Source organism: Sus scrofa, chromosome 4 (assembly GCF_000003025.6).
Source record: "Sus scrofa isolate TJ Tabasco breed Duroc chromosome 4, Sscrofa11.1, whole genome shotgun sequence".
Lineage (NCBI taxonomy): Eukaryota > Metazoa > Chordata > Mammalia > Artiodactyla > Suidae > Sus > Sus scrofa.
Genome location: NC_010446.5, coordinates 37,783,852 through 37,809,511, shown reverse-complemented (window position 1 = coordinate 37,809,511; position 25,660 = coordinate 37,783,852). Strand labels below are relative to the sequence as shown.

General features: G+C 35.6%; 1 protein-coding gene across 16 annotated transcripts in view; it reads left to right on the top strand.

Moving 5' to 3' along the window:
- Positions 1-25,660, top strand: part of VPS13B (vacuolar protein sorting 13 homolog B) — a 735,231-nt gene that overhangs the window by 11,648 nt on the left and 697,923 nt on the right. For 15 of the 16 annotated variants that reach the window (XR_002343694.1, XR_002343693.1, XR_002343695.1 and 12 more), the window contains exons 3-4: positions 117-260; positions 21,833-21,953. Coding sequence is in view for 12 of the 16 variants with exons in the window: in XM_021090606.1 (XP_020946265.1) it covers positions 117-260; positions 21,833-21,953 (265 nt within the window). In the remaining 4 variants the exon portion in view is untranslated. Of the gene's footprint in view, positions 1-116; positions 261-21,832; positions 21,954-25,660 lie in introns of those variants that run through there. The other variant, XM_021090611.1, reaches the window with a different exon arrangement.

Here is a 25,660-nt window from a genome sequence, read left to right as displayed (position 1 = left end):
TTCCCAAAATATCTTTGTATTGGAAATTTTATTTCTCATTTCAGAAAGTAATTTGGATGTTAGAAGAAAAAAAATTAAGCCCTTAACAAATTTTATTTAATATTTTGTGTTTTAAGGAGTTGAAATTACCATTCACGTTTTTAAGTGGACATATTCATGAACTGAGGATCCATGTACCATGGACAAAACTGGGTTCAGAACCAGTGGTAATTACCATCAATACAATGGAATGCATTTTGAAACTTAAAGATGGAATACAGGTAAGAAATTATTGAACCTACTCGTTTATGTTAACCAATTTTAATGGTTATTAATATTTGATATTTCTTTAACGTTGAGGATATGTTAACTTGCATAAAATTTTTTGCACAGCTATTAAATTAACCTAATTAATTGCAAAAGGGTTTTCTTAGATTTGGATAAAACATCCTAAAGGTTATTTTCATACTGATTTTACTTATTCTGATCAGAGCCTTACTAGTGATTATGTATTTGCTTATTACCTATATCTACTAGAAATGGAGCCTGATTGTATCCAATTTTAGGTAAAAGTTTTTGAATTTTTGCAAAGGATCTGTTTGATTTTTATTTACATGACTTTTCTAAATGAGATGCCATTTTCTCAAGTTATTTTCTGAGAAAATGAAAATACATTCAATTTACCTCGATACCCAATTTTATTGTCTTTAAAGTTTTGTCATCAGAAAATGATTTTTTTTTTCTGGCCCATCTCACATTGCTTTTTACTATTTTTTGTTAAGATGTAATACTTATTTTAAGGAGTTTATACCAAAAAATTTTCAACTTAGGAAACAAATAGATCTGTGATGAATTTTCCCACTTTCGTCTTGTGTGAAAGTAGTGTCTCTTTCATTTTTATTACATTAGACCATATTTAATTTTCAGGTTTAAGGAAGGCTTTCTAAAACCAAGTGAATTTATGAGTAATTTTAAATTTCAGTCTCTGTGAAATTAATTAAGGTTATTTAAGGTTATTTGTGAATTGTTAAAAATCATTTCCTGGGGGGAGCGAGTGGGATGGACTGGGCGTTTGGGGTTAGTAGATGCAAACAATTACATTTAGTGCAGGGGACTCTATCCAGTCTCCTGGGACAGGCTATGTTGGAAAATAATATAAAAGAACGTGTGTATATGTTTGTATATAAATATATATATGTATTTCTGCTGTATTCAGTCACTTTGCTATACAGCAGAAATTGGCACAACATTGTAAATCAACTATACTTTAAAAAACATTTCCTATTTACAGTAGATAATTTGAGTATGATACAAAATCACTGGGCTCAAATCTTTTTGTTTGTTTGTTTTTGTCTTTTTGCCTTTCCTAGGGCCACTCCCATGGCATGTGGAGGTTCCCAGGCTAGCAGTCTAATTGGAGCTATGGCCGCCGGCTTACGCCACAGCCACAGCAATGTGGAATCTGAGCCATGTCTGTGACCTACACCACAGCTCATGGCAGCGCCAGATCCTTAACCCACTGAGCAAGGCCAGGGATCGAACCTGCAACATCATGGTTCCTAGTCAGATTTGTTAACCACTGCGCCACGATGGGAATTCCCTGGGCTCAAATCTTTTTTTCCTTTTATGAATTCTCTAATTCTACATCTTTTTTATTCATTTTAACTTAACCAACATAGTTCCTCGAATTGAGTAGAGCAATGCTGTACTCCCATTCAAATTAATTTTGTGAACTTAAAATATCTGGGAGATTGATTTAGGAATCTGTAGATAGTTATGTGCAATGAAGTTTTATTTTACATTTATATTTTGTAATACTTAAGTGGTTCTTAATCATCATCTGTTCTTGGAATTTAATTTTTTTTAAGAAATCTGGATTTGGTTATACCACCCATGCAGTGCTCCATATTAAGAGAAAAAAAAAATCCAGACACTAAGTATTTTTTCATTGGGAAGGTGGACATTTCAAGGCCAGATGTCCCATAAGAAACACATTTTAAAAGAGACAAATTACAACTAATTATAGAGGCTGCAGGAAAAGATTTGTAACACATGACTTAGGGTAACCTAGAACTAATATTTGATATTGGACCATGCAGATGGCTACTGCAGGAATGATCAGATTTCCTGCTTAAATGGTACTTGAGAATTGAATTTTGTGGTGTGTACAGCGAAAGGTCAAGTGTCATGAGTGTAAACCACTCTCAAAACAAATCTTTTTTACAGATGTTTAAAATTTTGAGGTAGAAAGGATTTTTGAAAACTGCAATTGACATTTGTACAAATTATGCAGCAGTGTACACCTCTGGAGAGTAATCCTTGAGGTTATGCTAGTGATTGAAATTAATTTTTCATTAAAAACATTCTGTTATGGATGAGGTGCATTTCCAAACAGTTTATTTTTCTATTTTAAGCTTTGATTAGTATAATAGGAAATTAAGTTTAAAAATTATATATGTGCTAGTAAAACTAAGATCATATTTGACTTATATTTCAAATTTTTATAGACTCACAATGAAGAAAAGACTTAATTTCTGAATGAAATTAGTGTGGGCATGGTAGGTTAAATGAAGGGGCCATTTAGAGTTAGAGAAATGAATCTGTTAAAAATAATACTATTAATGTATGAGAATGCAATAAAACACAATTTAAAAGTTAGAAATTTGAGGTTTATTGAGAAAAGGTCATTACAAAAAATACTGCTAAATGTTTTGATAAGAAGGTATGTCTAGATTATAAACTTCAGTTAAATTCTAACATTTGTAGATTTTTAAACATTCTTAAATATATTGAGAAACATTGCAAAATTTTTATGTAATCACCACAAAAATACTTAGAAAAATAGATTCATAATGATTGTGACTTTCATGATAATAGTTAAAATATAGTGCCTTAACATGTCTTTGTAATCATTTTTAATTACAGAGAGTTTTTTGATGCAAAGGTGACAGAGTTGTTTAGGTAAAAGAAAGTCACCTTGATGTTCATTCTGAATTATTTTAATATAGATAGTTCCCTTAGAAAATATTAACTATTTTCTCTTCACAGAGAGACATTATCTCTCTCAGTCCTATCTGCTTTTAGATCCTGCAGATTTGAGCTGTTTTTCGTGTGTGTGTTTTTCGTTTTTTTCTTTTTTGGACTTGAGACACAGAATTTGATTCCTGACACATCATCACTAGTGGTCCAGGTCTGACATTAATTTATTTAGCTAGTTTTTTCCACTCCAGTTTAATAAATGCTTGTGCATCCAGGACACAGCTCAAGAATGAAAACCTTACCAATTACTTAAGTTTTAACTGTGTACCCTTCTCCTTTTGCATATTTTTGTTCGTTCAGGCTTCCTTTATAACATAGGCAAGACTTGTTATGTAGTTCTTTTGTTCTATGATTATATATGCTTTTTCCACTCACTGTGTTATTAAGTCTTGCAAAAATCTTCTTCAGCCTAATAAGATTAGTAAATTTATTTTAAAGTACTTATTTATTCTGGTCTTTACTCTTTTATTGGTAAAGAACTCAATTCACGCACATTGTCCAAGGAAGGAATAATTTTGAGGAGTGAATCATGTTTGATGTTGATGGTTATTTTGTGCATCTGTACTCCTTAGCTGTTGAACTCTTCCTGAAGTCTAGGCTCACACCTCTGACTTCATTGCACAGTTTAGCTCAGGCATATCTTGTTGTTTGCCTCAACTTGTCTAAATATAAACTTCCCTCCGAGTTAGAGCTCATTCTCAACTTTATCTTATTTAAGAGAACCATTATTTGCCTCTAAATTGCATTTGTTTTATAGAAAAGGTAGGAATTATCATTCTTGACTATAAATACATTTTTTCCCCTAATATTTACAGTACAAATGCAATGCCAAGAAAAAAAGGGAAAAATGTTATTTAGGGTCCTATTAAGTAGTTCTAATTAACAGAGGGTTTTCATATGCATCAAAGAAAAGCCAGCAAGAGATTGGATATACCTTTAAGAGAGAGATTGGATTGAGATTGGATTGGATATACCTTTAAGAAGAGATTGGATATACCTTTAAGAAACAAAATAATCTTTCTTATTTTTTAATGAGACAAACTTTAAACTGTTAAAGAATATGCTTTGAAAATATGTTTATTATGTATATATATTTTTAATTTTGTAATAGGTAAGAATATACTGTTCCTTTATAACAACTATTTAGATCTTAACAATTGTTTCAAGTGTCTATGGGTGGACAATCAAGTATAAAATAGATGTTAGATTAGGCAATTTCAACTACACAATAAACAAGTGTTTCTTATTTAAACAAAGATGATAAACTTGGCTCTTGAGATCTCTTTAAGCTCTTCTTTCATAGCAGAAGTGAAATTAATCATTATAATCTGGATACTTAGCAAGCATAAATTTAAATTAAAAAATTCTTAATATTGTTATAGGATATAATTTAACTCTTCTAACGTTTACTTCAATTCTTTAAAATCTAAATTGGTTTCAGTAGTATTATTGAGATGTATACATGGTTCTATTGAGATGTATACATGGTTCTATTGAGAAAATTCTACTGTGTTTTACTGAAAATTCATCTTGAAATGTATTCTTTTCTTCTTATGTAATGAATGCTCCCTAGATTTTTCTTTTTTTCCTTTTTTTTTTGGAATTATATATGATAAGAAAACATAAGAAAATGTTTCTCTTGTTTTTTAATCCCACACTCATATATCTTTTTCTACAAGCTACTTTTAGATCTTATTTTCTTTATTATGTTGGCCAGATTTTGACTTTTACTTTTGTATGTGTTTAGAATGTGCTGTTTAGATACATTATGTCCTTCCAGAAATGTTATATTTTCTTTTCTTTGAATCTGTAGAATCTTCTTCAGCCTATTTTTTTTTACTGAAAATTGTTTTCCTTTTTCTTATTAAACCTTTATTACCTCATTAAAATTAGTTAAAAGAATAACAGTAGAAATGCCTTGTGTTTTTGGCAGTGTTAAAGCCAAACAAAAATTTTATGGTTTTCAACCGAGGATGTTTTAGAGATTCTCTCATAATTTAGATGTTATTTGTGGTCTGTTTTTTTTGCCTTTTATATTGAAAACAAGGTTCCAAAGCAATTTCAGGTTGAGTAATTGTTTATCCTGTACATTTTTATTAAGACATGTTTTAAAGCAGGAGTCATCAGACTATGGCCCATGGGCCTCCTGCCTGTTTTTGTGAATATAGGTTATTTGAAACATAAGTAAGTATTGTCTATGGCTGTTTTATTTATTTTTATTGAAATATAATTGACATACAATATTATGTTAGTTTCAGGTGTACTACACAGTGATTTGACAATTGCATATATCACTAAGTTATTATCACTGTAATTTTAGTAATAATCTGTCCCTGTACAAAGTTATTACAGTACTATTGATCATATTCCTATGCTGTTTATTACATTCCTGTGGCTTATTTGCTTTATGACTAGAGATTTGTACTTCTTAATCCCCATCACCTATTTCTATTTCACCTATTTTGGATTATTAACCCTGTACTGAATATGCTTTTTGCAAATATCTTCTCCCATTCGATAGGCTGCCTTTTGGTTTTGTTGATGGTTTCCTTTGCTGTGCAAAATCTTTTTAGTTTGATGTTGTCCCATTTGTTTTTGCTTTTGTTTCTCTTTCCTGAGGAGACGTATTGAAAAAATATTGCACGGACCTGTGTCAAAGACTATGTTGCCTATGTTCTAGGATTTTTATGGTTTCAGATCTTACATTTAAGTCTTTAATTCATTTTGAGTTTTTTTTTTTTTTTTTTATCAAGCGTTAGAAACTCCAGTTTGCCTCTTGCACATAGCTGTCCAGTTTTCTCAATACTATTTATCGAAGAGGCTGTCTTTCCCCCATTTTATATTCTTGCCTCCTCTGTCATAGTTTAATTGACCATATAAGCATGGGTTTATTTCTGTGCTTTCTATTTTGTTCCACTGATCTGTGTGTGTGTTTTTGTGCCGGTACCATACTATTTTGATTACTGTATCTTTGCAGTACAATTTGATTTTTGTTGTTGTTGCTTTTTAGGGCTGCACTTGTGGCATATGGAGGTTCCCAGGCTAGGGGTTGAATCAGAGCTGTAGCCGCTGGCCTACGCCACAGCCACAGCAAGGCCAGATATGAGCTGCGTCTGTGACCTATACCGCAGCTCAGGGCAATGCCAGATTCCTGGCCCACTGGGCTAGGCCAGGGGTTGAACCTGTGTCCTTATAGATACCAGTCAGGATTGTTTCCGCTGAGCCATGATGGGAACTCCTGAAGTATAATTTGAAACCAGGGAGTATGAGACCTCCAGCTTTGTTCTTCTCTTTCAAGATTATTTTGGCTGTTCAAGATCTTTTGTGTGTCATACAAATTTTAGAATTATTCTAGTTCTGTGAAAAATGCCACTGGCATTTTGATAGGGATTACATTGAAAAGTGCCACACACACACAAATTTTTGTGTCATTATCACTGATGGACATAGATGCAAAGTCCCCAAAAACTATTAGCCAACCAAATTCAACAGTACATTAAAAGGGAGTTCCTATTGTGGCTCAGTGATAACGAACCCAACTAGTATCCATGAGGATGCGGGTTTGATCCCCGGCCTGCTCAGTGTGTTAAGGATCTAGCATTGCTGTGGCTGTGGTGTAGGCTGGCAGGTGTAGCTCTGATTTGACCCCTAGCCTGAGAACTTCCGTATGCCGCATGCGAGGCCCTAAAAAGCAACAAGAAAAACCAAAACCAAAACCCAATACATTAAAAGCATCATGCACCACGATCAAGTGTGATTTATTCCAGGAATATAAGGATGGTGTGATATTGGATGGTGTGATATCTACAAGCCTATCAATGTGATAAATCATATTAACAAATTTGAGAATAAAAATCATCATCATCTCAATAGGTGCAGAAAAAACTTTTGACAAAATTCATTATTCACTAAGGATAAATGTGCTTAACAAAATGGGTATAGGGGCATAATAAAGGCCATATATAATATACCCACAGCCAACACCATGCTCATTTTCTCAGGGATCAGAAAAAAAAAAACTAAGATGCCCATTCTGGTCACTTTTATTAAACACAGAATTTCTTACCCCAGCAGTCAGACAAAGAGAAATAAAAAGGAATCCAAATTGGAAAGGAAGAAATAAAAGTGTCACTGTTTGCAGATGGTGTGATACTATAAAGAATCCCAAAGACTCCCCCAAATAATTAATAGAATTAATAAATGAATTAAAGTTGCATGGTAAAAAATTAATAAACAGATAACTGTTTTGTTTCTAAAACGAACTATCAGAGAAATGAGGAAAACAAACCCATTTATAATGTTATCAAAAGGAATAAAATACTTAGGAATAAATCTAACCAAGGAGTTAAATGTGTTGTATTCTGAAAGCTTTAAGACATTGTTGAAAGAAATTTAAGATGACACAAATGGAAAGATATACTGTGCTTTTGGTTTGGAAGAATTAATATTGTTAAAATACTATACTACCAAAGGCAGCTTACAGATTCAGCGCAGTTGTTTTCTATGGCTGTTTTCATGTTTCAGTGGGCAATGACAGAATTGAGTAGCTGGGTCAGTTTTCAAAGCTCACTATAGCATCATTTTGCAAATTAGGGCAGATAGAAAAGAATCTGAGGAGCCTGAGAAAATTGTAGTGACATTTACTGAATTAGGATGTAAAGAGCAGGATTTTTTTTGGTGGGGGAGCGGTCGGGGGTAAGGAGAAAGGAACAGAGTCTGTTACAGAGTTTACGAGTTGTGTTTTAACATTGAATTTGAGGTGCTAGCATTTAAGAAAATTCTTATTGCTGCTTCCTGCATCATTTAATTTTTAAACTTTTGTAATAATCTATTAGTTGGAGGTATTTCTGCTTTTGCTTCTTGTTGCATAACCAGAAAATCTTTTCTTGAATGAAGTGCTTCATTTTTTTCATCTCCTACTTGCAAGTTTCATTGGTTCATCAATATGTAGAATAAAGCTTAAATTTCTTGGACTGATACGCATGTTAGAGATCTTTGCTCTAGCTTCTATTACAGCCTAATATTTCTTTTCTTTCTTTTTTTTAATTAATTAATTAATTAATTAATTTAGTTTGTTTGTTTTTGTCTTTTTGCCATTTCTTGGGCCGCTCCCGCGGCATATGGGAGGTTCCCAGGCTAGGGGTCAAATCGGAGCTGTAACCACCAGCCTATGCCAGGGCCACAGCAACTCGGGATCCGAGCCGCGTCTGCGACCTACACCACAGCTCACGGCAACGCCGGATCGTTAACCCACTGAGCAAGGCCAGGGATCGAACCCGCAACCTCATGGTTCCTAGTCGGATTCGTTAACCACTGCGCCACGACAGGAGCTCCCACAGCCTAATATTTCATTGCTCTCTATTTTACCTGAATTAGGCCATTTATTCTCTTTTCTTTTTTTTTTGAAAACAAATTTATATAAAAAAATTTTTAAAAATTATAGTTAATTTACAACATGCTGTCAGCGTCTTTGGTACAGCAAAGTGGCCCAGTTATACATATACATATATTCTTTTTCTCACACTATTCTTCATCATGTTCCATCACACGTGACTGGATATAGTTTCCTGTGCTATACAGCAGGATCTCATTGCTTATCCACTTCAAATACAATAGTTTGCATCTACCAACCCAACTCCCAGTCTATCACACTCCCTTCCCCTCCCCCTTGGCAACCATAAGTCTATTCTTCATGTCCATGAGTTTGTTTCTTTTCTGTAGATCGTTTCCTTTGTGCCATATACTAGATTCCAGATATAAGTGATATCATATGGTATTTGTCTTTCTGACTAAATATTATTTAGTATGAGAGTCTCTAGTTCCATCCATGTTACTGCACATGGCATGGTTTTCTTCTTTTTTTACGGCTGAGTAGTATTCCATTTGTGTATATGTATCACATCTTAATCCATTCATCTATGGATGGTCATTTAGGTTGTTTCCATGTCTTGATTATTGTGAATAGGGCTGCAGTGAACATAGATGTACATCTATCTTTTTGCATGAAAATTTTGTCTGGATATATGCCCAAGAGTGGGATTACTGGATTGTATGGTATTTCTATATTTAGTTCTCTGAGGTACCTTCATACTGTTTTCCACAGTCGTTCCCAGCACCAGTGTAAGAGAGTTCCCTTTTCTCCACAACTTCTCCAGCATTTGATATTGGTAGACTTATTAATGATAGCTATTCTGACTGGTGTGAAATGGTACCTCATTGTAGTTTTGATTTGCATTTCTCTAATAATTAGTGCTGTTGAGCATTTTTTCATGTGCCTTTTGGCCATCTGTGTATCTTTTTTGGAGAAATGTCTATTCAGGTCTTCTGTCTATTTTTCGATTGAGTTGTTTTTTTTGCTGTTGTGTTGTATGAGTTCTTTGTATATTTTGGAGATTAAGCTATTGTTGGTTGCATTTTGGCAGCTATTTTCTCCCATACTGTAGGTTATCTATTTTTTTTTCTTTTGTCTTTTTTTAAGGTTTCCCTTGCTGTGCAAAAGCTTTTAAGTTTGGTTAGGTCCCATTGGTTTATTTTTGTTTTTACTTCTATTGCCTTGAGAGACTGACTGACCTAAGAAAACATTTGTGTGGTTGATGTCCAAGAATGTTTTGTCTATGTTCTCTTCTAGGAGTTTTATGGTATCTTGTCTTACGTTTAAGTCTCTAAGCCATTTTGAGTTTATTTTTGTGCATGGTATGATGGTGTGTTCTAGTTTTACTGATGTACATGCAGTTGTCCAGTTTTTGCAGCACCCCTTGCCAAACAGACTGTCTTTTTCCCATTTTATATTGTTGCTTTCTTTGTTGATGATTAATTGACCATAGATGTCTGGGTTTATTTCTGAGTTCACTATTCTGTTCCATTGGTCTGTATGTCTGTTTTGGTACCAGTACCACACTGTCTTGATGACTGCGGCTTTGTAATATTCCCTGAAGTCTGGGAGAGTTATGCCTGCTCCTTGGTTTTTGTTCCTCTGGATTGCTTTGGTAGTTCTGGGTATTTTATGATTCCATATAAATTTTTGGATTATTTGTTCTAGTTCCATGAAAAATGACATGGGTAATTTGACAGAGATTGCACTGAACCTATAGGTTGCTTTATGTAGCATGGCCATTTTAACAGTATTAATTCTTTCAGTCCAGAAGCATGGAGTATCTTTGCATTTCTTTGAATCCTCTTTAATTTCCTTGATTAATGTTTTATAGTTCTCAGCATATAAGTCTTTCACCTCCTTAGTCAGGTTTATTCCTAGTATTTAATTTTTCGGGGTGTGATTTTTACAAGGTATTGTATTTTATATTTCTTTTCTAATATTTCATTGCTAGTATACAGAAATGTAACTGATTTGTGAATGTTAATCTAATATCCTGCTACTTTTCTGAATTTTTTGATCATTTTGAGTAGTTTTTATGTGGAATCCTTAGAATTTTCTATATAATGTCATCTGCATAGAGTGACAATTTTACCTCCTGTCTTAAAATTTGGATACCTTTTATTTCTTTTGTTCGTCTGATTGCTGTGGCTAGGACTTCCAATACTGTGTTGAATAAAAGTGGTAAGAGTGGGCATCCTTGTCTTATTCCAGATTTGATCGGGAATGCTTTCAGTTTCTCTCCATTGAGTGCTATATTGACTTTGGGTTTGTCATAAATTGTTTTGATTACGTTAAGGTATGTTCCCTCTATACCCATTTTCATAAGAATTTTGATCATGAATCGATGTTGGACTTTGTCACATGCTTTTTCTGCATCTATTGAAATGATCATGTGGTTTTTGACTTTTCTTTTGTTAATGTGGTGTATGACGTTGATGGGTTTGTGTATGTTGAACCATCCTTGTGAACTTGGGATGAATCCCAGTTGGTCGTGATATATGATCTTTTTTATATGTTGTTGGATTTGGTTGGCTAAAGTTTTATTGAGAATTTTTGTGTCTACATTCATCAAATATATTGGCCTATAATTTTACTTTTTGGTAGTGTCTTTGTTTGGTTTTGGTATTAGGGTGATGGGGGTGTCATAGAATGTCTTTGGGAATGTTTCTTCTTCAACCTTTTGGAAGAGTTTAAGAGGGATGGATATAAGTTCTTGATATGTTTGGTAGGATTTGCCTGTGAAGCCATCTGGTCTTAGACTTTTATTCATAGAGAGTGTTTTTATGACATACTCAATTTTATTTCTACTGATCAGTCTGTTCAATTGATCTATTTCATCCTGATTCAGTTTTGCCATGCTCTATGTCTCTAGAAAGTTGTCCATTTTTTATAGGTTGTCAAATTTGTTGGCTTACAATTGTTCATAGTATTTTCTTTTTTTATTTTTATTTTTGTATTTCTGCAGTATCCATTGAGATTTCTCCTTTTTCATTTTTTATTGAGTTCTTTCTCTCTTTTTGGTGAGTCTGGTAAGAGGTTTGTAAATTTTTGTTTTTACCCTTTCAAAGAACCAGCTCTAGGTTTTGTTGATTTTTTTCTATTTTTATTTGAATCTCTGTTTAATTGATTTTTTTCTCTAGTCTTTATGATCTTTCATTCTGCTGACTTTGGGTTTTGTTTTTTCTTTTTCTGATTCTTTCAGGTGTTACATTAAATTGTTGATTTGAGATTTTTCTTCTTTTCTGAGGAAGGCCTGTATTGGTATGAACTTCCCTCTATGAACTGCTTTTGCAGCATCTCATAGATTTGGAATGGTTGTGTTTTCATTGTCATTTGTCTCAAGATATTTTTAAATTTCTCTTTTGATTTCCTCATTGACCCATTGGTTTTTTAGTAGCATGTTACTTAATCTCCATGTAGTCTGTTTTTCTCATTTCTTTTCTTGTGGTTTATTTCTAGTTTCATGCCACTGTGGTCAGAAAAGATACTTGAAGTAATTTCTGTAGTCTTAAATTTGTTGAGATTAGTTTTATGCCCCAGGATGTGGTCAGTCCTTGAGAATATTCCATGTGCACTCAAAAAAATGTATATTCTGATTTGTTTTGGATGTAATGTACTGAAAATGTCAATGAAATCTAACTTTTCTATTGTGTCATTTAGGATCTCTGTTGCCTTATTGATTTTCTGTCTAGACGATCTGTCCATTGATGTGAGTGGGGTGTTAAAAGTCTCCTACTATTACTGTATTCCCATTAATTTCTCCTTCAGTGTGTATTTGTTGTATGTGTCTGGGTGCTTCTTTATTAGGGTCATGTATATTTACAATTGTAATATCCTCTTCTTGAATGGATCCTTTTATCATAGTGTCCTTCTTTGTCTTTAATGCCTTTGTTTTAAAGTCTATTTTTTCTGATATGAGTATTGCATTTCTTGCTTTCCTGTCTTACCCATTCATATGAAATATCTTTTTCCATCCTCTCACTTTCAATTTATATGTGTCCTTTGCCCTAAGCTGAGTCTCTTGTAGACTCCATATTGTAGGCTCTTGATTCTTTATCCAGTCTGCCACTCTGTTTCTTTTGATTGGAGCATTCAGTCAATTGACATTTAAGGTAATTACTGATAAATATATATTTATTGCTATTTTAAACCTTGTTTTTGAGTTGATTCTATGTTTCACCTTTGTTCCCTTATTATTATTATTTTTTTGGATGTGTGATTTCCTTTTATTTTATGCTTGTGTCCTTTTCTTTTTAGTTTTTATGAATGTAATGTTTGCTTTTGATTTGTGGTTGCCCTGTTTTTTAAGTATATTAACCCCTTCCTATATCTGCTTGCTTTAGTGTGATAGTCATATAGGCTCAAACACATTCTAAAAAAAGATCTTGATTTTCCTACTTTCCTTCCCCACATTTTATGATTTTGATATGCTTTTTTTTTTTAACATCTTCAGGTTTATCCTTTTGCTATTCCTTGTGTTTATCATTGCTTTTACAGTAGGTTTCATTTTTTTTTTTCTTTTAGATCTGTATACTGGCTTATTTAAATGATTACTTTCCAATTGTGATTTCCTCCAACTTATATTTGCCTTTTTATTTAGAGGAGCCCTTTCAGTATTTCTTTTAAAATGGGTTTAGTATTGCTGTATTCTTTTAGTTTTTGTTTATTGGAAAAATTATTTTTTCTTCTATTTTAAATGATGTTCTTGCTGGGTAGAGTATTCTAAGCTGCAGATTTTTCCCTTTTATTATTGCTTTGAATATATCTTGCCACTTTCTTCTGGCCTATAGTGTTTCTGTAGAGAGAAATTAGCTGATAGCCTTACGGGCGTTCCCTCATAATTAACTCTGTTTCTCTCTTGCTGCCATTAGAATCCTCTCCTTATCTTTAACTTTTGCCATTTTTATTATAATATATCTTAGTGTGAGCCTGTTTGGGTTCAACTTGTTTGGGGCCCTCTGTGCTTCCTGTATCTTGATATCTGTTTCTTTTAGATTTGGAAAGGTTTCAGTCATAATTTCTTCAAATGTATTTGTAATCCCCCCCTCCTTTCTTTTCTTCTCTTTCTGGAATCCCTGTTATGTATAGATTGGCCTGCTTTATGTTATTCCATAGATCTCTGTTGCTTTTATGGTTTTTTTCATTTGGTTTTCTATCTGATGACGTCCGTTATTCTATCTTCCAAGTCACTTATTTATTCCTCTGCATTATTCATTCTGCTCTTCAGTGAGTTTAACTCAGTTTGTGTCTCTGCAAATGAATTTCCTATTTTTTCTTGGCTCCTCTTTATGCTTTCTGATTCCTTTCTATAGTAATCTGCATTAGTGTTCATATCTGCTCTTAATCCCTTCAGTATATTCACTACTTCCCTTTTTTTTTTTTTTTTTTGTCTTTTTGTTTTTTTTAGGGCCATACCCATAGGCATATTGTGGTTTCGAGGCTAGGGGTTGAATTGGAGCTTCAGCTGCTGGCTCACACCACAGCCACAGCAATGCCAGATCCAGGCTGTGTCTGCAACCTATACCGTAGCTCATGGCAACACCAGATTGATCCTTAACCCACTCAGCAAGGCCAGGCATCAAACCTGTGTCCTCATGGGTGCTAGTTGGATTTGTTGCTGCTAAGCTACAACGGGAACTTCTCACTATCTCCTTTTTGAACTAGGTGTTTGTTAGACTGCAGCACTCTGTTTCATTGTTTGCTCCTTCAGGGGAATTCTCCTGGTCTTTCAACTGGGAATGGTTCTTGAGCATCTTCATTTTGCTTATATTTTTCTTATACTTTGAGTTCATGCAAACAACTAGTCTAGTGTTGAAGGTCTGTTGGTATGTGAGAGCACCCCATGGTAGTTTGTGAGGGCTTAGTATGTGTGTGTGTGTGTGTGTATATATATATATATATATATATTTATTTATTTTTTTCTTTTGGTGTGAGGGCTGCTTTTGGTTTGGATGCTTGCTGTCTCCTTCCTTAGTGTGTGCTGGCTCTTATCCTCATGCTGGTGTATGGACTGTGAGTGTTGCCAGGGAGATAGAGGCAATGGGCAGGGCTACTGGATACTGGTGCCAGTGCCTGGATACTGGTCCCTTGACAGTGGTGAGGACCTGCGAGGAGGTGGCCCAGGCTGCTCATGGTTGTAGGCCTTGGGAAATGGCAGTGACCCTCAGGCGGGTGCAAGTGGCACCCAGACTGTTTGGCAGGGGCAGCAGCTGGGTGTGTGTGTTCCCAAGAAAGTGTGAGCAACAACGGGTGGCATTTGGTTCCAGTGCCTTCTTCTGTATTGACCCCTGAGGTGACTGAGGTTGTGGTTGGTGCCCTTTCATGGACCCCTAATGGTGGTGGGCCATGCTTCCCTCTGGAGTCTGAAATGGCTGTGTTGGTTTACCTCTGCATCCCATAGCCCATGCAAGAAGCACCCTATAGCCTAGGGCCTGTGTCTGTGGTACCCCACTGCCAAAAGCCCGAGGGTGCAGAGAGAGAGATATTGCTATGGTTGTCTGCCCTTCCTCCACTCGCCCTTTCCAATAATGGTGACTTGCTTCTTCTGCGGGCCTAGGCCTCTTCCAGCATTCCCTTAGCTGTGGCACTCTGCTCCCCAGCCCATGGCAAATTATTCCCTATCCTTCAGGCTGTCTCCACACAGCCAACCCTTGTCCTCTCTCCAGAACCAACCTCTGGAGGCTGTGTCTCAGTGCCCAGCCCCTGCCTGAGTGTCTCAGGCTGTGGTGTCTGGGGCAGTGGTATTGACGGTTTGTGCAGCTCTCTCTCTGCTTTGCTCCCCTCAGCCCGGCTGCTGCCTTTTTCTCCGAGGTTTTGAGGTCCTGCTGTCTTGGCTGATTTCCCTGTTAGTTAGGTGGCCTCCCAGGGTGTGGGTTCCTTCCCTCTTTAACAACTCCCCCTCAGGAGTGCTGGTCCTCTCCTAATTCTTTTTTTCCTCTTCTCCTTTCTCTTTGTTTCCTTTGTTCTACCCAGTTATGTGGAGTGTTTTCCTTTTTGGAGGTTTATGGTCTGCTAGCATTTAGTAGATGTTCTATACAAATTGTTCTACAATGGGCTTTTTTTTTTTTTGTTTTTGATATGTTTGTGGGAGAAGCTGAGCGCCACGTCTTACTCTTCTGCCATCTTGATCCTACCCCGTATTTATTCTCTTCAGTGAGACACAGTGCTTTTTTCTTTTCTGCTTTTTTTTTTTTTTTTTTTGTAGCTGTTGTTGTTCAACCTTCTACTTTCTTTCCTGCAGGGTACAGTCTTTTCAAACCTTAGGTCCTTTGTGATGTTTTTCTGCCTACTCTAGCTCACTGTGATCTCTGCTTTCTCAGAATATAGGGCACTGTATACTATACTGTTGATTAGTTGGCTTTTTCTCATTCAGAAGCAATAGAACAATGTAGTTAGGATTGTACCATTTAATAGCAGGATGATATTGAACCTCTTAATTTCTTTATGCCTTAGTGTCCTCATCTTTATTTTTTAATTTAACTTTTTTTGGCCATGGTATGCAGTGATTTGATGTGGGATCTCAGTTCTGAGATCTAGGATTGAACCTGGGCTGCAGAAGTGAAAGTACCAAATCCTAACCACTATACCACCAAGGAACGTCCCTTAGTGTCCTTATCTTTTTTTGAATGGGCACACTCTTGTATGAGGAAAAGTGTCTACCTCCTAGGGTTGTTTAGAGAACTAAGAAATATGAATATAATGCCAGTAGTATGTGACACATTGAAAGTGCCATAAAAAATTTCTATATGCCTCTTTTGCTTGCTTCTTGCCATTCTTATTCCTTGCCTTTCTCTCTGCTTTCCTGTCTTTCACATTCAGTAGTAATGGGTGGGGATTTTCTATCAGACATATCTGGGTGTTCATCTCAGCTCTCTTAATTTGTGTTTTTTAGACCCTGAAATCTCTTAAGTCCTAAATTCCTCATCCTTCAAATACTTGACATCTGGCACATATAAATGCTTAATAAATTTCACTGTTGCTTCTTTGCAACATAGGTAAATGCAAACTAACTTGAATTGCTGTTAAACTTTTTAATGCATAATAAATATTATTCTTCAAGTAAGTAAAGTTACCAGGATAAGGGTACCATCTATTTGTACTTCTTATTTCCTCTCAAAGTGCCTAACCCATCCTTAAAAAAATCAGGTATTCGTCGTTGAGGGAAGTTACACATGTAAGAAAACAAAGCGCAGTTTTATTAATTAGTTCACCCAGTTACTTACACTGAATTTTGGTAAATATTAGATGGTAGAATGTGGCTTTTGCCAGAATGCCCCTGTATATACCTCTCTTCTCTCCTCCCTTACTTTTTACTTGTTTCACCTTTAAAATCTAAGAGTGGGTTTAACCACTTCAATCCAGTGGATTAAAAAGAGGGTAGGAGAGGTTGCAATATAATAGTATCTACTGATATGAAGGAAAGGGGTGTCATGGGTAATAATAAAGAACAGTTTTTTCCTAACATGTGGTGCTGTTAACTAGCATAGTGTGATTGTTCCCTGGCTGGAGCAGTATCCTGGGTTGGGTGGCTCTGTGTATGAATAGACGGCAGAGCAGAGATGGCTAATGATTGTATCGTTCTGGGAATATGGCTGCGGTCCTGTTACTGAGTAACGTGGATCTTAGAGCTAGAGGAGTGTGTCCATCTCACAGGTATTTACAGTAGTACAGTGATCTCTTTCTTTATTAAATTGTAGCCTAATACATCTTAATCTATGTTCAGTTTTGGCCTGTAAGGCTAGTTATTCCTCCTTTTGGGAGGTTCACGTAAAAGAATGCAAGGGAGCATCAGCTCTCCTTTCTTCTTCCCAGCCTGTCGTGGCCCCTTATCCTCACCCTTGATGGGAGAGAAGATAGAAGCAGCCACCTCTCTGGACTTAGGCTGATGTGTGAAGATGTTGGGGCATACACTCTTCCTTTGGTGTTCTTGGCATTTTTTTTTTTTTTTTCTTTCTTTCCTGGCTGCATCCGTGGCAGGCAGTAGTTCCAGGGCCAAAGATCAAACCTGCACCACAGCAGCAACCCAAGCCAGTGACAGCAAGAGAACTCCATATGTGTGTGTGTATATGTGTGTATATATATATGTGTGTGTGTATATATATATATATAATTTTATGGCTAAAGTTAAGTATATTAATATTGCTGTCAGGGTACAGATGATCCAGAGGTTCTTTTTTTTTTTTTTTTTTAACTGCAAAAGCTAGTGACTATTTTCTCTGGCCGACTCTCTTGTTCTTCAAATATACCTCTTTTACTAGGCTTTCTGACTCTACAAAGTGCCTGATTACGCTTAGAAACTCTTTATTGCATCTGACTTTGGCATTGTACTTGCTTCTGGAGGGGCTGGAGGTGAATGTCCCTAAGGGCTTTGTGGCTGTTCAATTTCCAAGACCCTTATGCTCTATTTCAGGAGCTTTTGGTGACCAGAGCTGCCAGGTGACTCTTAATCCTTCTCTTCTTGCCAAGTTTGGTGCTGCAAAGCTGAAGAGTGTAAAGCACAACACTTAGTTCTGTCTTTGGTTTCTCCTTCTTCAACTCTTAATTTTAACCTCTGTTTTTAAACAAGGACAGAATAATTCAGTCACCTACTTTAAGTTTTGTCCTCAATCTTATTCATACTGTTGTGAATCTGGGAGTTGGTAGTTTTCCAGTATTAATTGACTAGCCCTGTGAGGGCAAAGGTGAAAAGTATGCAATATGATTCCATGATCTATCAGTATAAAAGTAATAGGTCTATTTACATACAGTGTTTGCCACATTTTCCCTGTTAGGAACTTTTGTAAGGAAATGACATTCTTGCTTATTTCATGAGGAGCAAAGGGCAGTATTTTCAGAAATAGCTATGTGGTCCTCAAGAGACAACATTCTTTTGCCATGAAATAGACTTACCAGACATTTTGGAAAAATTGCAACATAAATAAGAAAGATATAATAACTGTAATGTGTTTGGGGTTAAAAATTATCTCAAAACATTTTAGTGTTTTTGAGAACAGAGTTTCTTTTATTAGAAATTAGAGGCTTTCAATGAAGTAAAATGTGTAATAGTCTAAAGTGATGCATACTGGTTGAAAGCAGATGATGAACTCTAATGATGGAAATAATTCCAGTTTTAGCAGTAAATATTATAATGCTTTTGCTTTATTTTATTTAGTTGGGGCAGGACTTGAATGGAAGCTCACTTACAGTTGATGCAATTAAAATGTAATTTAAATGAAAACAAGTTAAAATTATCAAAAGTATTATTTTCTAATTATATATATATGCAACTATAATTTCCTAACCATAATTAAGAAAGACCTGTTTACACATGTGGTGATGTTTATTCCATAGAATATATTCCTATGGGTACCATGATTAGTGCTCATTTTTAAGGCACAGTAAAATTTCAAGTTTATTAAAATTTTTAAGCAAATAAAGTGTTTAGCTTGTTTTTCTTTTAAATAAAATGTAGTTTGTTGGGAAGCTTTATTCACCAAGTTTTTTTTTTTTTTTAAAAAAAACTATTTGCAAGCTCCTATTTAGTCTATGCAATTTACCCTTTTTTTTTGCTGCTAATAACTTAGAAAATAAAATAAATATAACTTGTTCTTTCTTTTGCTTTAAAATGTTTGTCATCTCGTGTATGCCAGATTTATTGGACTGCAGTAGTTTTAGTGCATTTTGGCTGGAATGTTTATTATGACATCACTGTAATCTATATACAGTATGTGATTTCAGATGGTTTCAGTGTTAAATATTTTCATAATTATGCTAGTTTTGGCAGTTGACTTGGAACTTTTTCACATCTCTTTAATGAATATGTTTTACTTCTGGGCTTTTGAGACAACCATATGTTTCAAAAATTAATAGTGTGCTTTTAATGTTAACATTGTGCAGAAGTGTATGACTACAGACATTTTTAAGGATGTAAGTTGAACTAAAAGTAATTACAGTAAGGTTTTATTCACAGTGGTAGTCTTTTAGTATTTAGAGACCATAACATCCCCCCAAATAACAGAAGATGTCATTATAAAGATTGAATAGTGAAGTGGTTTTGTGGAATGAAATGTTGTGAAGTTTGTTTTGAATTAACTTAAAATGAGCATAAACTCATGTGAAAATCTTCTTTATTGTTGATTATAGCAAATTTTAAACTTTTTGCTTGTAATGAAGTTTCAGACAATTTTTTTTTCTTTTGCTGATGTATCACTAGCATCTGAAGCCTTATAGTATTGGACAAAATTCATCTTTTATTATTATGTAATCCTCTTAGTGTGGTAGTGAATAAGAATTTTTCTATCCTAAAGGAGGTCCTGTCATTGTTCTAACTTGCCTCTAGTACCCACGAGAATAGTAAATTTAGTGATTCTTCTTTTTTTTCTTGAAATTTTCTCTTCAAATATATAAAATAGAAAAAAATATTTATCACCATTCTTTTAAGTATTATAAAATAGTTTTATTATTGGTTAATGAATTGATGGTGCATAGTGCAACATCAGTTACCCTTTTTATTGGAAAGATGTTTGATCTCTCCCTTCTCATGTGCATCTCTCCTTCAAGGAAAATATGCATTTTATCCCCCCAAAAGATATAAGTTGATGTCAGATGCTTACTACTCCATCTATTTTCATCTTATAATAGAACACCTGTGTTTTAATATTTATTAAAAAATTTTTTTTCTTTTTAGGGCCACACCTGTGGCATATGAAAATTCCCAAGGTAGGGGTCACATCGGAGCTACAGCTGCTGGCCTGCACCACAGCAGCACAGGATCTGAGCCATTTCTGTGGCCTGCACCACAGTTCATGGCAATGCCAGATCCTTAACCCACTGAGTGAGACCTGGAATCGAACCTGCATCCTCAAGGATACCAGTCAGATTCTTTTCCGCTGAGCCACAATGGGAACCCTAATACCTGTCTTCTTTAAAGAGCAGTTTATGCTTATTTTTTCCATCTTCTTATTCATTTTTTGAACTGCTCATTTACTTCTTCCACTCCTTTCCCTGTGCTGGAATTACACATTTTTTTTTCTTTAATGGGTTATTGGCACCCTCCTTCTAATTACCGAATTTTGAGTGTCAACCAGAAGGAAGACAGAGAACATCTTTAAAGTTTTTTTGTTTTTTGTTTTTTTTTTTTTTTGCTTTTTAGGGCCACATCTGTGGCATCTGGATGTTTCCAGACTAGGGTAACAGCTGCTGGCCTACACCACAGCCACAGCAATCCGGGATCTGAGCCGTGTCTGACCCACACCACAGGTCATAGCAACACCGGATCTTTAACCCATTGAGCAAGGCCAAGGATCATACCCATATCCTCATGGATACTAGTTGGAATTGTTTCCGCTGCGCCACAATGGGAACTCCATCTTTAAAGTTTTTAACATAAAGGAGTTTCCTGGTGGCTCCACGGGTTAAGTATTCAACATTGTCACTGCTGTGGCTTGAGCCCCTGCTATGATGTGGATTCAATCCCTGGCTGGGGATTGAATCTAGTCCATACCTTTAGCTTCTAATATTGTTCTTTCATCTTAAACATTGTATATTCTGGCTTTTTTGGAATAGTCATTGTTCCTTGTATGTGCTGTATACAGTTTGCCCCCTATATAGCCTCCAATCTTAGCCTAAAACATTCCTATACTCAGTTTTAAGGGCCTGCTCTGTCTAGTTCTTCCAAATAGAATGACTCTTTATGTACCTATTCCTTAAAAACAAACGAAAAATACTCTTATAGACTTGTTATATATGTTTTAGATTTTGAAATCCTTGAGGACAGGTATTTAATTTGCTTTTGTAAATCCAGCACTTAATACATAAGAGCATTATTTACACATTTGTTGAATCAAGTCAGGAAAAGAATACTCATTTGTATTGTGTAAATTTAAAAAAAAAATGTATGATTTTTTTGAAGTTTGTTATCCATATGAAAATCCAGTTACACCTTATATCTAATCTGAAAAATAATCAATTCAGTGAACATTGTTAAGTAGGATACCAAAGATTCTAAGAGTGATTAAGATTAGTCATTAAGGATGATTAAGAAGACAGCTAAAATTCTTAATTTAACTCACAAAGTAGAGAGAGTCTTAACATAAAAACAAACTGGGGAATTAAGAAAGACCTTTTACATTTATTTTGCACTCAGGTGGAAAAATGCTTAAAAGCTTCTGTTAAAATGTATTCTATTGCTAAAGCCTTATATAAGAATTTTTTGACATTATCAAGTGGTTTGTTTTGATACCAACTAAAGAAACAATCGATTTGTGGTTTTAAACTGCTAGTTATTTTTAAAATACTGTTTAACAATACAAATTACGAAAAATTTTGGCTACGTAGATTTTTTAGAGGAAAAAAAAATTGGAAGAGTCGATCTAATGACATTTTAGTAACCTGCATACATTCAACAAAACTTTTTAAAATAGTGTTTGATATTTTCCTTTTCTTTCTTCAAAATAAAAATAGGATGACCATGAAAGTTGTGGTTCTAATTCTACCAACCGTAGTACTACTGAGAACACAAAATCATCAGTAAAACCCAGAAGAATTCAACAGGCTGCTCCCGCAGATCCTGATTTGCCACCAGGTAACTTCTATGGGGGTTGATAAACCCAGAATTTCAATTGGTTTTAATCATTGTAGCCCTTTGTAGAATATATACTTTCTGTATTCTTTAATGTCACAAAGTATTTAAACTATATGTACATTTGCTGCATGGTGTCAGAACAGATTGAAAGACATTTGTGAGGGCTCTGGACTCATTCAAAGTTTGATGCTCTTTTATCCTGGGTTGTTCCTTAAGTTTCATTTGTGTATCTTCTCCAAGCAAAAACTTACCTCTGACTCCTTGTCTCTTTGTTCCTCTTGTTCCCTGAGAAACAGAGGGATAATACCAGATCGTTCTGAGTTTCTGCAAACTGTAAAATTCACTGATGGAATCACAGAATTTTTTAGCTTCGAGAGACAGTCTCTTCTTTCATTTCCTGAAATTTTTATTTATCTGGAAGAGTAGTAGCTTACAAATAACAGTTCCATTGTAAGTAATTAATAAAGAACCAAAACCCCCCAGTGATTGTTACATGTCAGCTCTGTGGCCAAAGTGCATTCCTGCATTTTTAAAGTTGGAGTTAGAAGTCACTTCTCTTTTTATTTTATTTGTCTGTCACTTTTTTTTTTTTTTTTTTGAGATAGAGCTGACATTGGTGTACACTTGTTTTCTGCATCAAAGGTTTGTAAGCTTTCTGCTGGTTTTAGCCTGCTTTTTTGGGGGGCTGGGTGGGGCTGCGCCTGTGGCATTGGAAGGTCTTGTGGCAGGGATTGAACCTGTGCCACAGCAGCAACCTGAGATGCTGCAGCAACCACACCAGATTTAAGAATCTGATGCTGTGTCACAAGGGAGTTCCTAACCTCATTGATTTTTGACAGTCGTCTGGCACCATCTACTTTACTTGTAAGAGGCTGGTGTTAGGTACATTATTTCATAGCCCTTTTCCCTCAAATATAGATTCTAAATTACATTTGAATGAAACATTTTTAACTAGCGTTGTAGGGGTGTTAATGCTAATGTTTTGTATTCTTAGAAACGTTACCTAACAGATCTCAGTAAAGCCCTCTGGTTTTAGAATAAGTAGAGTAATTGGTATAGCTGGAGAGTGTGCCAGAAGTTATTTTACTTCTGAGTATTTACAGTTCTACATAGAATGGTATAATGGTTACATAACCTTCTAAATTTTTTTCCTAATTGTTAACTCCTTGGGAGAATCCTTGGTGATTTAAATTGTGTATTAAATTAAATGAAGCTTGTTCTTATTTATTAAATGGGCAACTTCTTTAGCCCTCCAAATTTCTGACTGTGTACCCCTTAAAACATTCTAAGCCAACTCATTGTGTAAAATCCTCTCAAAGAATAATCAATTTTACTTTTGAGTCTTATTCCATTTTTTCTTTTAGAAAAGAACTTGTTTAAGAAAAATTGAAAGCTTTGTCAGTTGTTGATTTCACAGATAGCAGTTAGTTCTATGAGCTAACTTGCATATACTCAAAATTGGGCTCAGACTTTTAATGATTCTTTAGAGTCTTTATTGGAATTTACACTGGTTTTCAGGATTGGGAGAATTCATCTATTTTTAGGAGCATAAAACAAACATAACATAAAACATCCTATTTTTAGTGTCATGAAACAGAGCTGTGTTCTATTTGAACTACTTTGAGGTAGCTTTTGGATTAACATGTGCTTTTCTGCCTTACCTAGAAGGAGGACTCATATCCTCTTTCTTGCTGACATAAATCTTAGTTAAGGAGTTGCTTTAGGAAATAACTGAACTTATTGGGCAATTACTGGGAAGCAGAGCAACTAAACTTAATCTTGCCAAAGGGGAAAAAAAGGGATAATTTGAGAATCCGGTTGGATAATGGTAAATCATTTTATTTAACGATTAACTCATATGGTTATTTGAGGACTCATTTCTGGCAACATTATCCTGCCTGGAAACTATATTAAGGTTCATTCATGGTAGAGATGAATTCATGTTCTCAAAGTTTTCTAGGGCAAGTTATTTCTTCCAGGCTCTATGGTTATAATTTTGGAGTTCAAATATTTACATATATTCAGAGATGCCTCTTTTTTTTTAAATCTTTTTATAGCTGTACCCATGGCATATAGAAGTTCCTGGGCTAGGGGTCAAATCAGAGCTGCAGCTGCTGGCCTAGGCCACAGCCATAGTAACACCAGATATGAGCCACATCTGCAACCTGCACACAGCTGGTGGCAACGCCGAATCCTTAACCCGTGAGCAAGGCCAGGGACTGAATCTGCATCCTCATGATTACTACTCAGGTTCTTGCTGAGCCACAATGGGAACTCCAGAGATGCTTTTTGAGAAAAGTTTTGGAGTTGCCAGTAGTTGTTCTATCTCTTGAAGGTTGGATGGCCTTCTAATAGAAAAAAAAAATACAAGTCAGTATTTAATATTTTCTCTGCAATTTCTGTTCTTGGTATCTAGAACAGTCTTTTTCAGATTATGCTTCCTGACCAGTTAGTGCATTATGAAAGCAGTTTAGTGGATCATGGTAAGCATTTAAAAGATATGTAGCCTAGAATAGAAAAAAACCCTCATAGTGTACAGTATATAGTAAAGGTTAATAATATTTCAAGAAACCTGTGCATATATGTGCACTTATGCTGGGTTGTGATGCAATATTTCTTAGACGACAGCACAGTCATTTCTTATCTATTTGCCTATGGAGGAGTTTAGCAATTTAAAGCTATCTAACAACTGTTCCTTTCTGGAACATCTAAGAAAGGAGAGAACCTTGTTGTAAATGAAAAATAAATGCATGGCTTACTTTAAATCTTCCATTTTTATGCCTTTATTGTTTTAACATTTTCCATTAACATTTTCAAGGAAAAGTTTTTTTTAAAAAAAGGTGACAAATTGTATAAGTTCATGTTAAGTGGTAGATGTGTTTACCTGTAAATTTCAGAGTATTAGCACAAAAGTGTTATGGTTTCTTTTTTCTTTTTTTTTCTTTTTTGTCTTTTTGTCTGTTGTTGTTGTTGTTGTTGCTGCTGCTATTTCTTGGGCCGCTCCCACGGCATATGGAGGTTCCCAGGCTAGGAGTCGAATCAGAGCTGTAGCCGCCAGCCTAAGCCAGAACCACAGCAACGCGGAATCCGAGCCGCGTCTGCAACCTACACCACAGCTCAGGGCAACGCCGGATTGTTAACCCACTGAGCAAGGGCAGAGACCGAACCCGCAACCTCATGGTTCCTAGTCGGATTCGTTAACCACTGCGCCACGACGGGAACTCCTCTTTTTTCTTTTTTTTTAGGCCGCATCTGCTGCATATGGAAGTTTCCAGGTCAGGGGTCCAGTTGGAGCTGTAGCTGCAGGCCTGCCCACAGCCACAGCAACATGGGATCTGAGCTGTGTCTGTGACCTACACAGTTCATGGCAGTTCCAGATCCTTAACCCACTGAGCGAGGCAGGGATCGAACCCACTTCCTCATGGATATGTCCTCATGGGTTTGTTACCACTGAGCCAGGATGGGAACTTTGTATTTATTTATTTATTTATTTTTGTCTTTTTGTCTTTTTGTTGTTGTTGTTGTTGTTGTTGTTGCTATTTCTTGGGCCACTCCCGCGGCATATGGAGGTTCCCAGGCTAGGGGTCCAATCGGAGCTGTAGCCACTGGCCTACGCCAGAGCCACAGCAACGTGGGATCCGAGCCGCGTCTGCAACCTACACCACAGCTCACGGCAACGCCGGATCATTAACCCACTGAGCAAGGGC